This window comes from Zosterops lateralis (genome assembly GCF_965231275.1).
Source record: "Zosterops lateralis genome assembly, chromosome: 2".
Classification (NCBI taxonomy): domain Eukaryota; kingdom Metazoa; phylum Chordata; class Aves; order Passeriformes; family Zosteropidae; genus Zosterops; species Zosterops lateralis.
The window spans coordinates 102,874,616-102,891,622 of record NC_139763.1 but is presented as its reverse complement, the minus strand read 5'-3'; the positions used below and the strand labels follow the sequence as shown (position 1 = coordinate 102,891,622).

Below are 17,007 nucleotides of genomic sequence, written 5' to 3'. Positions count from 1 at the left end.
GGCCTCCAAGGTCATCGAGTCCCCCAGCACTGCAATGCCACCACTAGCCCATGTCCTCAAGTGCCACGTCCACGCAGCTTTAAATCCCTCCAGTGTCGGGACTCCACCACGGCGCGGGGCAGCTGTGCCGGGACTAGACAGCCCTTTTGGGGGCGGACGGGGCTGGGAGCAACCTGATCTAGTGGAAGGTTCCACTACCCATGGCAGGGGGTGGGGCTGGATGGGTTCTAAGGTGGCTCCCAACCCAGATCCTGTGATTCCATGATGCGAACACCTTTTCCACGTCATAAGGACGGCAGGCATGACGGACTGCATTTCCCAGCGTGCCGCGCGGCGCGAGGGGGGCCGCACTTCCTCCCGCGCCACCAATCAGGGGCGCCCAGGTGTCGCGGGCAGGGCGGGGGCGGAGGCGGCGAGAAGATGGCGGCCAAGAGCGGCCGGAACGGGCTCCTGGACAAGGTACCGCGGCCGGGGCTCCTGAGCCGCCCCGAGCGTCCCCCGCCCCCCCGGGCCCCCGGGCAGCGCCCCGCCAGCCCTGGGCTTCCACCTTTCACGCCTGGGCATCCCTCCCTAAGCCCTGGGCATCCATCCTTCACCCCTGGGCATCCCCATCCCTGAGCATCCGCCCTCATCCCTGAGCATCCCTGTTCCTAAGCATCCCTATTCCTGAGCATCCCCATTCCTGAACATCCCTATTCCTGAGCATCCCTATTCCTGAGCATCCCCATTCCTGAGCATCCCCGTTCCTGAGCATCTCCATCCCTGAGAATCCCCATCTCTGAGAATCCCCCTTCAGCCCTGAGCATCCTCCCTTCAGCCCTGGTCATCTTCCCGGGCTGAAGATGCTTGTGTGAGGAAAAATAAACAGTGGAAAGAATTCGACCCTATTCTCTTACAGCAAAGGCTTTGGCTTCCAACTAACATGTGTGCTGGAAAAAATGCTTCAAAAAGCAGCCACGTAAAATATTTGGTACTACAGACTGATGTGAGAGCTCTGTCCCAGTTCTCCTTGATTTTTAGATCCTTCTGGCTGTTGCTTTTGTGCATCACAAACCTCGTGGACATGCAGTGACATTCACTGTGTGCCTCATAATTCCCACATGCCGGGCCTGGGGGATAATTGGGCTTTTCCCTGTGTGGCTGCAGAGGAAGCAGATCGAGTTTTACATCATATTTTAAAGTGGTTTTGTTCCTTCCAGAGGAGGGGAAGGAGCTCTTTGGACTGGTAGTTAATCAATCCGGCTTGGGAGCTTCCAGAGCAGGAAAATAACATGAGTGAAATTGAGGATTGCTTTACTGGCAGCTACGATTCCAGCTCCAGTCACTCAAGTGTTTGAAATAAGAGATTACTTAGGGTGCTCAGGGCTCGGACTGACATGTCACTAAAAAATAATGTGGTTCAGGGGAAGGTGGACCCCTTGGAAAAGCTGAGCCATTGTATATGGGAATTGTTACTGGGGAGAGACCCATTCCTGCAGAAGATTTGAATATGGCAGCGACAGAGTTCTTTCCTTTTGTTCTGCAGAATGGTTTACCTGAAATTTCTTGTTTGTGCCTTTTAATTCTCCCCTTGTACAAAGATAGTTGGGGGTTCTTGAAATTTTCCTCCATCCCCCAAGAGTCTGTGGCTGGAGTGTGTTTCCAGCAGTGTGGCTGGAAAGTGGGAATACATCCAAAGGCAGGAATTCAGCTCAACTGTCACTTCCTGGGGACGGCAGCAGGAGCAGCAAATGCAGAAGCAAAATGAAACCTGCTCTCAGGGCCACTTCAAACCTGTGACAGGGTGTATGAGCTGAAACCTGCCCAGAAACGGGCACAGTACTGCTCAGGCAGCTTTTGGGTGCAGATTCCCTCTGTCCAGCCTGGTTTTCCCAAAAAGGCAGCTGCTTTCTGTTTTGTCTTGGTGCTCACAGCAGGAACAAATGCATTGGGATGAAATTCCCCTCACTCCACACTGTTTCCATTGCAGTGGAAGATCGATGACAAGCCAGTAAAAATTGACAAATGGGATGGTTCAGCTGTGAAAAATTCCTTGGATGACTCTGCCAAAAAGGTGGGTTCTCTCTCTGCTGAGGTGTCCCTCTTGGGAAACTCTGATTTTCTTTCCTGCTTTTTGGGGGTTGGTTGTGCCCGTATCCATGCCAGGGATGTATCCATATCCATTCCCACGTGTTTGTGCCTAATAGGGATCAATTATCAAGATGCCTGATGCAGACATTAATTCCCCATAAACTTTCTGCTCAGTTTACCTTTGCCACTGGGATTGTTCCCTTCAAACCCTTCCCAGAAACTGCGTGTCAAATTCCTGAAAAGCTCACAATACACTCAGCTGCCTGTTTCTCCCTCAGGTGCTCCTGGAGAAGTACAAATACGTGGAAAATTTCCATTTGATTGATGGCCGCCTCATCATCTGCACAATCTCTTGTCTCTTTGCCATTGTTGCTTTGATTTGGGATTACCTGCACCCTTTTCCTGAATCCAAACCGGTCCTTGCCTTTTGTGTTGTCTCATATCCTTTACACATCTTTTCTTGGTGGTACCAGAAGGGTTTGATTTTTCCACATGAACAAAGCCCTGTTGGATATTCCCATTTTCAGGCCTGTGGGAATTACACTTCCTGTGGTGTGGAGATCAGCTGACAATCAGCCAGTTTTCATGTGATGGGAAAATTCTTGCCTGTCTGGGTGTAATGCCCTTAAATTTGGATCTGAGGGAGATCTTTTTTTTTTTTTTATTCCATCCACAGTCTGGTTACAGACATGTTTGCTTTTCCCTAATACCACAGGTCAGATACTGAGAGGGGAAAGAGGAAATTCTTGCCAGCAGCTCCCTGCAGAGGGATCTGGACAGGCTGGATCCATGGGCTGAGGTCACCCCATGAGGTTCAGCAGTGCAAAGGATTAGTGGTGGACTGGGGGAATGGTTGGACTCAATGGTCTCACAGATGTTTTCCAATCTAAACAATTCTGGGATCCTAAGGAATTTCCTTGTTCCTGACTGTTCTGGGTGGCTTTCAGAACAAATGGGTGATTTGTCTTGGAGCACTTGAAATTACTTAATTCTGAAAGTGGGAAAGGAACTGCTTGGTCTGTGCTTAGGAGGAATGCCCAGCAACTCCTTCTGTGGCTTGTTCAGTCCCAAGTTTCCCCACTCTCTCCCAGCAAATGTCAGAATCCCAGATTGGTTTGGGTGGGAAGGGGCCTTAAAGCTCATCCAGTTCCAACCTCCTGCCATGGGCAGAGACACTTCCACTATCCCAGGTTGCTCCAAGCCCTGCCCAGCCTGGCCTTGGACACTTCCAGGGAATGAATAGTAAATTACTAAAGTTTATTACTTAATTTCTTCTGCTAATGAAGCATCAGCCAAACATCCTGTTTGGAATTAAAATGTCACGAGAGGTGGTTAAACAACATTGTCTGAGGGGATCCAAGCGACTTCTCTGCCTAATTTCTGCTTCTCCTTGCACCTTCTTAATTTCCTTAACTTTCTCTGCACATATTTTGTGATGATGGGAATCCTGACCATTTATACCTCATACAAAGAGAAGAGTATTTTCCTGGTGGCTCACAGGAAGGACCCGGCGGGGATGGATCCTGACGATGTCTGGCAGCTCTCCTCCAGCCTCAAACGGTACTGTTTGCTCTGGCAGCCTTCTGGGCCATCCCTCCCTCCCCAGAGATCACCCAAAATACTGCCTGTGCTTCCGAAACCTAATTCATTCTGCTCCATCAAAATTCATAGCCTGGGCTAGGAATGGGAGCGGCTCTGAGTGGTTTTCTATCACTGATGTTTGTGTTTCACTTCTCTTTAATGCAGGGTGTAAAAGCCTTTAATTGTGTTAATTGTGAGTGCCCAGGTGGGAACCTCCAGTCCAGGAGGGTTTTCCCTTAAACAGGAGGGGGGTTTGTGTCCCCAGTGGGATCCTGCCCTGAGGTCTGTCTGCCCCCCTGCAGGTTTGATGACAAGTACACCCTGAAGCTGACGTTCATCAGCGGGAAAACCAAACAGCAGAGGGAAGCCGAGTTCACCAAATCCATTGCCAAGTTCTTCGACAACAACGGGACATTAGTCATGGAGGCCTATGAGCCGGAGGTGTCCAAGCTGCACGACAGCCTGGCCCTGGAGAGGAAAACAAAATGATTTCAGAGCCGACCTGCCTCCCAGGAGCCTGCTAAATTAACACCAATAAAGTCAAATGGCAAAGAAAGTGAATCATGGCCTCTGTTTTTGTCCTGAAGTCCTATTTCATTTTGGATAAGCAGGAATTTTAATCTTGGACCCAAGATTTGTTGAAGCTCATGGCTAAGCTTGGTCTGTGTGCCTGCCTTCCAGGCTCTGAGGCAGATCCCAGAGTTGGATTTTGGGGACCCTCAGGAGGGGAAGCACATCACCAATGCTGCCCCAGCATCCTCTGCTTTACCTGGCAGTGCTTTATCACATGGCTCTGTCTCCAGGGGGCTTTACCAATCCCACCTTTCCATTTTCTGTTAGGAGTTCAGGACAAAACCCTTCTGTGAAACAACCATCCCCTCGCAAACAAGTTTGCTTTATTTTTGTATTTATCTAATTGGGGGTAGAGGATTGTTTTATATAAGAACCTTTTATGTGTTGGGAGTGGAGAATCAAATATGCTATTTCTGTGTGCTCAGCCACGAAGCTTCTCAGAAAGTGTAAAAGATTTTCCAAGCTGTGTCTGTCTGTCCCGCGGTTCCCTTATGGCATCTCCTGTTCCATGTGTCCCTTCTATAAACTGGCATTTTTTAAAAGAGAGATTTTTTTTTGGTTGTTTTTTCAATAAAAGGGAAGAACAGACATCAGACGTGTCCTGGAGCATCTCTGGGGTGTTTCATGCCTGGGGAGGGAATCCCAGTTCACAAAATCCTTAAGGTGGAAGAGTCCTGGCATTCCCACAGCACCACCACAATTTCGTCACCTAAACCTCGTCCCCAGGTGCCACAGGATAAAGTACACAGGATAAGTCTTTTTATCTTGTAGAACTGGTTGGGCTTGTCTGCCTCACCTCAGGGGCCTCCCACATGGACCTTCATGATTTTCCGGCCCTCCCTCTCCACGCCTGTTCCACAGGAGCACCTGGGAAGGCAAGGGCGGCCGGGAGGGGATTCTCCTGCCATCCCAAGCAGGGTCCTGCCTGCGTCCTTCTCTTGGCTTCGCTCCTGCTTCTTCTCGGCAGCGGCTCCACCGGTCAATCTCCTCCGGATATTGCACCATTGATATTCCACCCGTAGGAGCTCCAGGGGAGGAGCACATCACCTGCTCACACCTGCACAGGTATGGTCCCTGCTGCCCTCTGGCACCTGCGCCAGGCTCTGATACCCCGACAGCTGGATCCCCGCTCGCTTCCTTGGGCCGCCGAGCGCCTGGTCCGGCCCTTCTCCCGCTCCTGAATTGCAGGAAGAGGCGGAGCGCGGCGGCGGCGGCAGGAGCGAGGTCTGCGGGGATGGGGGGGATGCGGAACTGCGGGGGATGGGGGAGTGCGGGGGGGTCGCGGCACGGAGGGGATGGGGCTCGGTGCTTGCGAGGGGTGGGGGGGTGCAGGGGGACGGGGACTGGGGGGTCACCGGGGGCTAGGTGCGTGCAGGGAGTAGGGGAGTGGGGCTGTGGGGGTGCCGGGGGCAACCTGGGTACTGCAGGTGGGTGGGGGGCCATCAGTGCCTGCGGGGGCGCAGCGGGGTCAGGACATGTGAAGGGGGATGCACGGAGGGGGTGTCTGTCACTGGAGGGGGTCAGTACGTGCTGGGGTGTAGGGGGTTTGTGCTGTGGGCTGGCGTAGGGACATGGGGGGGGGTGCAGGGTGGGATCCAGGTGGGAGGGGTGCATGGGGAATAGAGGGGGCATGGGGAATGGAGGGGGGCATGGGGAATAGAGGGGGGCATGGGGAATGGAGGGGTGCATGGGGAATAGAGGGAGGCATGGGGAATGGAAGGGTGCGTGAAGAATGGAAGGGTGCCCGGGTACAGGGACTTTGGGGGGAGCTTAAGGCAGTGGGAGCCTGGGAGTTGTGGTGCGGAGCAGGAGATGCACAGGCCTTGGGAGCAGCCTGGAGATGGCACCGTGGGTGAAGCAGGAGAGTCTGTGCAGTGCAGGGGAACAGCACGGGCAGGCAGGAGGGCGGCTGTGATCCCACCGAGAGGTTCTGCTCTCATCCCATTCTCCCATCCTGCTTAGGTCCCAGGGGGAACCTCAGGGAGGCCACCATGTCCCAGGCCACTACCTGCCTCAAGGTGAGCCTTCATCCCTATCCCCCCGTACAGGCCACCCTCTCCTTTCGGTGGGATTTAACCCTTTACATCTGACTTTCCCACCCTTCCAGCAGCAGGGGGATGGCCAGGAGAGCCCCCCACCACTGCCACCACCAGTATCGCCGCAGGTTTTCCCTCCAGAGACGCTGTTCCAACAGGCAGATGGGGTGACCTACCGCATCCCGGCCCTGCTCTACGTCCCCCCAGACGATTCCTTCCTGGCCTTTGCCGAAAAGCGTTCCTCATCCCGGGACGAGGATGCCAAGTACCTGGTGCTGCGGCGGGGCCGCCGGCACGGCTCCTCGGTCAAGGTAAAATCCCCCCGGGCTGTAGGAACGAGAGATGGCCGTGATGCCGGCTGGCTCCAGCAGCGACCCCGCGGCTGAGCCCCTTTTTCCTCCTTGCCGGCAGTGGGGTCCCATGGAGGAGCTGTCGGCGTTGACGCTGCCCGGCCACCGCACCATGAACCCCTGTCCTCTCCACGACGCCAGGAGCGGCACCGTCTTCCTCTTCTGCATCTGCGTGAAGCAGGGAGAGACGGAGCACTACCAGATCTGGAGTGGGCGCAGCGCCACGCGTCTCTGCTTCGCCAGCAGCGCGGATGGTGGCCGCGGCTGGAGCGCGCTGCAGGACGTCACCGACGAGGCCATCGGCGCCGACCTGTCCCGGTGGGCCACCTTCGCTGTGGGGCCAGGCCACGGGGTGCAGCTGGACTCCGGGCGCCTGGTGGTGCCGGCCTACACCTACTACATGCACGGTTGTCTGTGCGGGGCCCTGCGGCTGCCGTGCTTCACCCGCCAGCATTCCCTCGTCTTCTACAGCGACGACGGCGGGCGCCACTGGCACAAGGGCGCGCTGCTGGGCGGGGAGCGGACGGGCGAGTGCCAAGTGGCCGAGATCCGCGGCGAGCAGCAGCCCCTGCTGTACTGCAGCGCCCGGGCGCCGCGGGGCTACCGGGCCGTGGCGCTCAGCACCGACCGCGGGCTGCGCTTCCAGCGGCTGGAGCCGTGCCGGGCGCTGAGGGAGCCGCCGCAGGGCTGCCAGGGCAGCGTGGTCAGCTTCGCCGCGCCCGCCTGCTCCGCCGAGGCGCCCACCTGGTTACTGTACTCACACCCCACCGACCGGCACCACCGGCGCGATTTGGGGCTCTACGTGAACCCGTCGCCGCCGGACAGGGCGGGCTGGAGGCGCCCGTGGGTGCTGCATGCTGGGCCGGCCGGATACTCCGACCTGGCTGTCTGCCCTGGAGGCGTTTTTGGGTGCTTGTTCGAGTGTGGCGCCAGCAGCGCCTGTGAGGAAATCACCTTCTGCCTCTTCACCCTGGACCTCTCTGACGATCAGGACCTGAAGGCTTCCTAAAATAGACCCGTTTTAGGCAGTGCGGTTACTCCTGAGGATTGGCTGCCAGATCCAGTGAGCACGGCTGTGCCGAGACCTCACCAGGATATTTCAGGTGCTCCAGAGGCTCAGCATCATGGACCTTTTATTTAATTATGCCCTTTTAATTGCCCATCAGGTGTTGTCGGTGACCTGGGGCGGTGCAGGATCTGCTCCGGGTTGGCCAAGGGGAATGCCAGCACAGCACACAGCACACGAAATGCCGCTGCTTCTCCAAAAATCAGCGTTTTTTACCTGGTAGCAGCTGAAAAGCAGAAGGTGCCAGCAAGAGCAGCTGATTCCCTGAGGAAAATCTTGGTTTACTTAAAAATATTCCAGTTTCTACATTCCTCCAGGTGGCGGAGAATTCCCACTTTTTACTGGTTTTTATCCTGTTTTCTTTGTTTGCCTGCTTTAGACTGAGTTTCTCCCTGCCTCCTGGGATAAAGGCTCTTGAATCTTGGGGGGGCTGGGGGGAATGTTGGGGAGTGTTTCATTCTGCTCCATAGGGAACAGGTTGCAGCATCCCAACAGTGACAATGACCTCACATCCCCACATTTGCTGCTATCAAATAAAATTCTCCCAAAACACGTGAAATCCAGTCAATACAGGGACCCAAGGGAGCTGACCCTGCCCCAGAAAGATGCCCCAAACACAGCACCTCCCACTCCATCCTGGTGCTGTGTTTTGTGTATGGAGAGACAGGATGGAGGCAGGCAGGGTTAGTGCATGGCAGGATAGCAACAGGCAGGATGAACACAAGATCCAGTCGAGACGGGCATGGGCAGGATGTGGCCAGGGACAGGCCAGAAGGGCAAGATGGAAGGGCCACAGGCAGGGTGGGGCCAGACAAGAGAAGACAGACGACAAAATAGGGACAGACAGGAGCGGGCAGGCAGGATAGAGCTGAGGACAGAGCAGGATGGGGCCAGGGCAATATAGGGAAAGGGGCAGGGACAGGCAGGATGAGGCTGGGGCAGGGCAGGGCGGGGACAGACAAGAAGGGGACAAGCAGGATAGGGACAAGAGGGGCAGATTGGAATGGGGACAGGGAAAAGCAGGACGGGGACCAGCCCCACACCGCCTTCCCCAGCCAGCGTGGCGGATCCAGGGCACCCCCCCACCCCTTTTCCCCCCTAAGGCGGGGCCTCTCCGCCCCTTTTCCCCCGGCTTCTCTCGGCGGCGGCGGCGGCCGGATGCGGCTGGGGCACGGCTGACACCGGGCGTGCTGGGGGCACTGCTGGTCTTGGGGCTGCTGGGGCTCGGGGGGCGCTGCTGGGACTGGAGGTACAGGGGGTACTGCGGGTTTTGGGGATACTTGGAGCGCCGGGGCCACTGAGGATACTGCGGCCACTGGGGATACTGTGGGTACCGCGGCCACTGCTGGGAGCAGGGGCGCTGGAGGTGCTGGGGATACTGGGGGCGCTGACGGTGCTGTTGGTGTTGCTGGGACTGGAGACACTGTGGGTGCTTGGAGCGCCCGGGGTACGGGGCGTTCTGGGTGCGCTGCTGGGACGGGGGGCACCGGAGCTACTGAGGATCCTTGGAGCACTGGGGGCGCTGGGAGCACTGGGGGCGCTGGGGGTGCTGGGGGCGCTGCTGGCGCTGCTGCCGCCCCCCGCCCCGGCCGAGACGTTCTCTGCGATGCTGAGCGTGCGGGGAGCGCTGGGCGCCGAGCGCCGCCTGCTCCGCCGGCTCCGCTCCTACCTGCGGGACGAGAGCTCCCGCCTGCGCCGCCTCCGCAGGTACCGGCACCCCCCCCGCGGCATCCGCTCCCCTCCAGCCACCCATCCCGCCCCCCAGCCCCAGTTCCCTGGCTACGAGGAGGGGTTAACCCATCCCCACCTTCTCTGCAGCACGTAATTTTTGGGGGTGGTCCTAAATAAGAGGGTAGTGAGAGGACGAGGAGCTGAGACCGGACACGGTTCACGTCCTCCCTCCCCGCAGCCGTGCCCCAGGAGGGGGACACGGTCCCCTCACCCGTGGGGATCTGGGGACAGCATCCCCAAGGCATGGGCCATCCCCACACACACACCAGGGATGTGTCAAACAACATTTCAGCTCTGGCTTGGCCAAAGAATGGATTCCGGGGCAAAGCTGCCCAACAATGGGGGGACTCAGCCCACACCCAGGCGGTGTCAACACTGAGGAGCATTGAACTGCACAGTGATCCATTGGGTGCCTTGTAGGTTCTATGAGAAGGTCCAGGCACTGCACCAGGACCCCAAGGCCTCGGTGGACAACCCCTTGTTGGCCTTCAGCCTCATCAAGCGCCTCCACTCTGACTGGCCCAACATCATCTACAGTGACGAGGCCACCAGGAACACCCAGGGTACAGGGAAGATGCTGAGCCTTGTGTCCCCTCTGTCACCTAGGCAGAGCCAGGAGGTGGTGGGGAAAGGATGGAGGAGCATGAGAATAGACAGAAGAGTGGAACATGTGGAAGAACAAGATGGAGGGCAAGGGTCAATGGGTAGAGGAGCAGGAGAATGGATGGAGGAACCAGGAAATAGATGGAGGGGCTGGGGAACGGGTGGAGAAGCAAGAAAATTGTTGGAGGAGCAGAATGGATGGAGGAGCAGAATATGTGGTCCCCAGGGAAAAGAGCTGTGATTGCACCTCGTAATTTCATTTATCCCCCACCCTGCACCTCTTTCCCACCCTGCAGCACTCCATGCTGGCCTCCGGGAGGTGGAGCAGGAGCTGCCTGGAGCCGAGGACCTGGAGGGGGCAGCCAGGGCGCTGATGCGGCTGCAGGACGTCTACGCACTCAGCGTGCAGGGCTTGGCCCGCGGTGTTTTCCAGAGAGCCGGGCACCCGCCCCTCTACAGCCCCGGCCGGCTCGCCTCCCTCTCCGGCGACGACTGCTTCCATGTGGGAAAGGTGAGGGAGAGCTCCACCTAGCTTCTCCGGCCTGGGATGCTGCTCCCATGGGGACAGACATCGGGGTTTCTTTACATGGGATGAGATGGAAGTGCAGGTGCAAATAGGACAGGAAAGGATGATGTGGGAGGGAATGGGGATGGAGGTGGCAAAGGAAAGTGACAGATGCAATGGTACAGGATGGGTGGGAATTGCGATGGGATGAGATGGGATGGGATGGGATGGGATGGGATGGGATGGGATGGGATGGGATGGGATGGGATGGGATGGGATGGGATGCAGGCCAGGCTGGCCCAGCTGGAGGTGCAGGTGATGTGTTACCTCGCAGGTGGCCTATGACACAGGTGACTATTACCACTCCATTGCATGGCTAGAGGAGGCTGTCAGCCTCTTCCGCCTCTCCTATGGCAGCTGGAACCTGGAGGACCGGAGCAGCCTGGAGGATGCTCTTGACCATCTGGCCTTCTCCTACTTCATGGTATAGCCATGAGTCCCCTTCCCATCCCAGTGTCCAGCAGAGCCAAACCATGGGCAGGAGGATGGATACTCATGGGGTATCCACTCCCCCATCCAGGCTGGAAACATCTCTCATGCCTTGAGCCTCTCAATAGAGTTTCTCCGCTACGGTATGTGGGACAACTCTGGATGCAGCAGGAAGAGGGGAAAAGTTTTGGGATGTCCCCATCACCTCTGCATGGCAAAAGCCCCTCTCACCCCATTTCTTGCCCCCATCTGGGGTAATTCTCCAGGGACCGATGCCAGGCAAGGGGGTTGATGGGGATGCAGCATTCTGGGTGACATCACCTTCCCAGCAGATCCCAGTAACCAGAGGGTGTCGAGGAATGTGGCCAAGTACAAGAAGCTGCTGGAGATGGGGACAGGGGCAAGCACTGGCCCCCTGCAGCGCCCCAACAGCACCCGCCTGCAGAGCCGTGATGCCTATGAGGAGCTGTGCCAGCGCCCCAGGGGACAGGTGGGACTGGCAGGGGTGCCATGGTCCCCCACCACCACTGCTGTCCCCCTTTCATGCCCTCCTTGGTCCTTTTCCTCCCCAGCCAGCCCCAGAGCGGCTCCTGCACCTCAGCTGCTCCTACGAGACCAACAGCAGCCCCTACCTCCTCCTCCAGCCTGCCAAGAAAGAGATGGTCCAGATCCAGCCCTACGTGGCTCTATACCATGATTTCATCACTGACGCCGAGGCTGAGACTATCAAGGGGTTGGCAGGGCCCTGGGTGAGCCATCCCTGTCTCCAGCGATGTCCCTTCCCTGCAGAAGGGTGTCCCAGGAGATCGTGATCCAGGGTGAATGCAGAGATAGAAGGGGTTTTAAGACCAAAGCCTCCTCCAGGGAGTTCAAATGGGACAGGGCTTGCAGCATCCTGGTCTAGTGAAAGGTGTCCCTGCCTATGGCAGGGGGGTGGAACTGGATGATCTTGGAAGGACCTTCCCAACCCAAACCACTGTAGGATTAGATGAAACCCTGGGGATGATGGCCCCAGTTCCATCTGAACCCCTCAAAAGATACTTTGGAAGAAACCAGGTCCACGGATGCACCTAAACCACTTCCCAACCAGCCTTGACTTGGTGACACCCTACTGCATTGGCTCCACCTGCTGTCACTGCTCCCCTCACCCCAGTGAGACACCTTGGGGTGGGATGTTTGGCAACCAGCTGGTACAAACCCATCAACTTTGACCCTGACCATGGCCCCTACTTGGGGTGAGGGTCTCCATGTGTGGCAACATGCATCCCCCATGTGTCCTGCAGCTGCAGAGATCCGTGGTTGCCTCTGGGGAGAAGCAGCAGAAAGCCGAGTACCGGATAAGCAAGAGGTAGCAGCCGCCCCTCCATGGCCACCTCTGAGGTGCCATGCTGGGAGGCCTGGCTCCTCCAGCAGCACCCTGAGGGTAAAGCCCAGCTGCAGATGAATTTGGGGGGCTGACGGGGGGTGGTCCCGCAGCGCCTGGCTCAAGGACACGGCCGACCCGGTGGTGCAGGCCTTGGATCGGCGCATGGCCGCCCTCACCGGCCTGGACCTGCGGCCGCCCTACGCCGAGTACCTGCAGGTGGTCAACTACGGCCTGGGGGGACACTACGAGCCACACTTCGACCACGCCACGGTCAGGGAGCTGCCAGGGTGGGGCCGTGGGGGGCCATGGGGTGATGCCCAGGGTGGTTCCTGTGGTACTGCTGGGGTGGAGGAGCGGTCCCTGGGATGTTCCTGAGGATGGGCCCTGGGGTGATTCCTCAGAAGTTCCTGAAGGAGAACTCTTGGGTAATCCCTCAGATATTCCTGGAGATGGGCAGTGGGATGCTGATCATGATGCTGCTGCTGCTGGGATGGTGCCCAAAGGAAGACCCCAAGTGGTCCCTAGGGGTGTCCCCATGGTGATCCCTTGATTATTCCCTGAGATATTCCTAGTGATGCACCCTGGGATGGTCTCTGGCAGGGGTAGGATGGATGGTCCCAGGATAGTGATCCCTGGGTGGGTACCTGGGGTATTTCTGGGAAGGGAGGGAAGGAGGGAGAAAAAAGAAGGGAGAGGGAGGGATTTTCTGGGAGGGGAACAGTGTGGGGCAGCTAGAGCTGCTGGGGGGTGAGGTGCCTCCAGGCTGAGCCGTGTCAGTGCAGGACTGACTGTCCCCATGGGATTCACCGTCCCCACCTCCCCTGTTGGAGCAGTCCATGAAGAGCCCCCTGTACAGAATGAAGTCGGGCAACAGGATCGCCACAATCATGATCTATGTGAGTCGTCCCTCATTTCCAAGCCTGGAGAGTTGGCACTGGCTGGGCCCTCAGGGTATGAGAGGGGTGAGGGCAGCCCTAAAACACTGCAGTGGGTGGAAGTGCCAAACTCTGTGGAGTATTCAGGAGCTTGTGCCGTGCCAAGCACGAGGGGAACAGAGTTGGGGCCCAAGGGAGGTTTTGTGCCTCAGTTTCCCTGTGCAAAGGAGCATCACAGGGAAGGGGGGATCCACGGCTCCTATTTTTGCTGCTTTTCCAGCTGAGTGCAGTAGAGGCTGGAGGCTCCACTGCTTTCATCTATGCCAATTTCAGCGTGCCTGTGGTCAAGGTAAGGAGTCATTTGGAATCACTGGGAGCAGGGAAGGGAGGACGCTGCTATCTGTACCTCAGCTCTTGCAGGGAGTTCTGGCCAAGGCTCTCCTGATGCCAAACCCCAGCCTGGGACTCCCTAATCTGTTTTGGGGTGCCAAAACTCAGTCTTGGGGATCCCAGGTCTGTTTTAGGGTACCAAACCCATCTCTGCTCTGCAGAATGCAGCACTTTTCTGGTGGAACCTGCGGAGAAACGGGAATGGTGATGGGGACACCCTCCATGCCGGCTGCCCCGTCCTGGCCGGGGACAAATGGGGTGAGAGATGCTACCCCAGGGTTACTCGGGGTTGGAGGGACAGCTCCACCAGCAGGGAGGCAAGAGGGGCTGGGAATGCACAAACATCCTGCATAGCAGGGAAAAAGTTCCCTGATACCAGCACAGGGTTAGAGAAGGGTGCAGAGGGATGGGAACAGACAGGGACTTGTCCGTTCCAGTGGCGAATAAGTGGATCCATGAACACGGCCAGGAGTTTCGGCGGCCGTGCAGTGCTGATCCACAGGACTGAGCCGCCGTGGGATCACAGATGTGACATCTGTGGGAAGCAAAGCCACCCCGGCACAGCATCTCCCCAGGGGCCGAGCAAGGGAGGGAAGGGAGTGGCGGAGGAGCAGGGGGTGATCGGGACTTGCTCGACCATGGCCAAACTGGTTGGAAATAAAGTCAAAAGACACTAAACCGGTGTATGTTCTGGGGTGCCAAACCCTGTCCCTGGGGCTCCCATCTGTCTTGGAATGCCAAAATTCAGTCTCGGGGAAAAGGCAGTTCCTTCCAGCCTGTCTGCTCCATCTCTCCATCCCTATGTGACGGGCAGGCCAAGAGCAGCTGCCGGGATCCCGGCCGCGCACGGACATGGGGCAGGAGCCGGGCCCGGCACTTCCCAGGGGAGACAGCCCGAGTGTGGTGAGGGCCAGGCTGGGGACACCTGTGACACAGCGCGTCCCCAGCTCCAGCCAGCCTCATCCTCCTGGGGGGTTCTCTGTTCCCTGCTCACTGCTCTGCCCAGCGACGGCTGCTGTAGCTCCAGGGTGGGTCGGGGGACCCTCAGGGCTCTCTCTTCTCCAAGGCCTCGCTGCCCAGGTGCAGACCGTGCTGTCTCAGCTGCTTAGCTAGCTTGCGTTTTGTTAGCTTAGGCAAGAACGGTTTGGGGTTGGTTTTTTTTTTTTTTTTTTTTTTTTTGTTTTTTTGTTTTTTTTTTTTGTTTTCCCCTCCTGGGCTGTTGGGTTTGGTTTTGGCCCAGGCCCAGAGAGGCGGCGGGATGACACGGGCCGGGGCCGGCGGGACAGGGAGGGGCCGCCCCAGGCCTCGGGACAGCTGAGCCAACGAGAAAAAGGACACCGAATGCATCAGCTTCATCTGCTGTGAGGAGGGGAACAGACCCGCGCCAGGAATTCACCAGGTTCCCATCTGTTTTGCCCGAGCTCCTGCGTGCACCCTTTGTTTGCCCCTTCCCCGACACAGGAGCCGGCGCCATTTCTTCATTTCTTTCCCCTCTCACCACCTTGCGGCCGTTGTGGGATTTTTTTTTTTTTTTTTTTTTTTTTCCCTGGGATTTGGTGGTGGTGTTTTTTTTTTTTTATTTATTTTTTATATTTTTTTTAAACTTTTTTTTTTTTTTTAATCGGGGGGGGGGGGGGCAGTGGTGTTAAGGTCGGACAATTCAATATCTAGTATTTATTAATTTTTCCGTGCCATGTGGGCGCTCTGGCAACAAACGATTAGGATTTTTTTTTCACTTTCGGATTGTTGGAACCCTTTCTTTAGAGGAAGCACTCATTCCAGAGCGTTTTAATCCTAAACCGAGATACTCTTCTAGGTGAGATTTGGATGAGATTCAAATCCTCCAGGATGGAAACCCAGCTTCCCAGGGAGGTCCAGGTCACTGTAACACCTCCTGGCGTTTTTCCAGCTGGAAGGAAAAGGCCAAAAATCGGGGAAGGGGGTAGAAACAGAAAGCAGACCTTTCCCAAGGCTCTCCTGCATGCTTTGGGTTCAGAAATGTGCGTTTATCACTCCTTGGCTGTGTTGATCTGGCCGTGGGTTAACCCTTCCGTAGGCACACGGGGATAGAGGGTGAGCTGCAAGGAGCATTTGGGCAGGACAGCAGGAGCTGGAGCACTGGGAAGAGCCTCCAGCAGCCCTTTGGGGCTGTTAAACCTGCCTGAATGTCAAACAGCCTGGAAGATTTCCAGTTTCTCCCAATTCCTGCTTTTCAGTCAGGAACAACCACCGCAGGACTCAGAGAAGGCTGAACAGAGCACAGGTTACTCACCAGCCACATTGCTCCGGTTTATTGCTTCCAGATGTTTCTGTGCACATGGGAGTCATTGGTCACAGAAAGGAGGGGGAAAAGTGAAAGCTGAGGCTAAATTCCCCCCTCCTCCCCACAATGGGGTGCAGGGAAGGGATGGGGGAGCATTTTGGATGACAAGAGGCTTCTGTGAGTCACCAGAAAAACCCAAGGGTTGGGCCTGGTGCAGGAGCAGCTGGATAAACCCCCTTCCTCCACAGGCTGCTCCAAGGAGCCCAAGTATCACAGCTAAAGGGAAAGCAGGAATTCCTACTCCAGACCTTTCACAAATGCTTTATTTGTAGGCAAGGGAAACAGACACAGAACAAGACAAGACCAGGATGAGGCTGACAAGGGACACAGCGTGTGGTCTCCAGAGAACTCTCTCTCTCTCTCTCACACACACACACACACACACACACACACATTTTCCTTCTGGAAACAGCAGCACATGGCAGGAGGTCACCCTGCCACACTGGGAAAGCTCAGCCACAACTGGCCAAGCATCCAGCAGCAACACCTGGAGCAAACACCCAATCTCATTCCCGCCATGTCAGATGCCACATGGACACAGTGCTGAGGGGACACAACCAAGGGGTGCAGGTTTGGGCAACACAAAGGGCACTTCCAGGCTGTGAGCAGAGTGCCAGGCTCAGAGACTGGTGGTGGAATGCACTAGGGCCAAGCGTTCTTGGAAGTGAAAAGCCATAAACTCAACTTTTTGACCTTGCCTAAAGGCAAGGCACCTCCACACAGCCCTCCTCCCAGGCCTTTCTGCTCCCAAAAGAAAAAGCAATAGTGGAGAAGAGGAAAAATGTCAATGCTAAAGTCAGAGAATCAGAATCATTTGGGTAGGGACCAACCTTAAAGCCCATCCAGTCCCACCCCTGCCATGGGGAGGGACACCTTCACTATCCCAGGTTGCTCCAAGTCCTGTCCAGCCTAGCCTTGGATATTTCCAGGGATCCAGGGGCAGCCACAGCTTCTCTGCGCAACCTCTGCCAGAGCCTAAATAGTAAAAAAACTTCTTTCTAATACCCCATCGACCCTCCAGGGGAGGATTCTCCAAGGTCTGTGTTGCC

The 17,007-nt window shown here is 56.7% G+C and overlaps 3 protein-coding genes across 4 annotated transcripts; all 3 read left to right on the top strand.

The window, feature by feature from the left end:
• Positions 1-386: 386 nt before the first annotated feature.
• Positions 387-4,810, top strand: SPCS2 (signal peptidase complex subunit 2). Its single transcript, XM_083855330.1, has 5 exons — positions 387-459; positions 1,970-2,053; positions 2,349-2,513; positions 3,500-3,630; positions 3,954-4,810. Exons 1-5 carry the CDS (start codon positions 421-423, stop codon positions 4,138-4,140), a joined length of 606 nt encoding a protein of 201 aa, XP_083711456.1. The 5' UTR covers positions 387-420; the 3' UTR covers positions 4,141-4,810.
• Positions 4,811-5,433: 623 nt separating this feature from the next.
• Positions 5,434-7,838, top strand: NEU3 (neuraminidase 3). Of its 2 annotated transcripts, none has more exons than XM_083854973.1 (4): positions 5,434-5,448; positions 6,187-6,242; positions 6,335-6,571; positions 6,672-7,838. In XM_083854973.1, the coding sequence occupies exons 2-4, from the start codon at positions 6,216-6,218 to the stop codon at positions 7,617-7,619; spliced, it is 1,212 nt and encodes a 403-aa protein (XP_083711099.1). In that variant the 5' UTR covers positions 5,434-5,448; positions 6,187-6,215; the 3' UTR covers positions 7,620-7,838. The 2 variants fall into 2 exon arrangements, with proteins under 2 accessions (XP_083711099.1, XP_083711098.1); XM_083854972.1 differs by having other exon boundaries at positions 5,438-5,448; positions 6,332-6,571.
• Positions 7,839-8,418: 580 nt separating this feature from the next.
• P4HA3 (prolyl 4-hydroxylase subunit alpha 3) lies at positions 8,419-14,143 on the top strand (the record flags this gene model as incomplete). The annotated part of the gene is made up of 14 exons (XM_083855281.1): positions 8,419-8,452; positions 9,032-9,383; positions 9,828-9,970; positions 10,307-10,521; positions 10,850-10,999; positions 11,096-11,147; positions 11,337-11,494; positions 11,577-11,753; positions 12,288-12,352; positions 12,481-12,640; positions 13,204-13,266; positions 13,526-13,594; positions 13,797-13,893; positions 14,073-14,143. The coding sequence occupies 14 exons, from the start codon at positions 8,419-8,421 to the stop codon at positions 14,141-14,143; spliced, it is 1,806 nt and encodes a 601-aa protein (XP_083711407.1).
• Between the last annotated feature and the right edge of the window lie 2,864 nt (positions 14,144-17,007).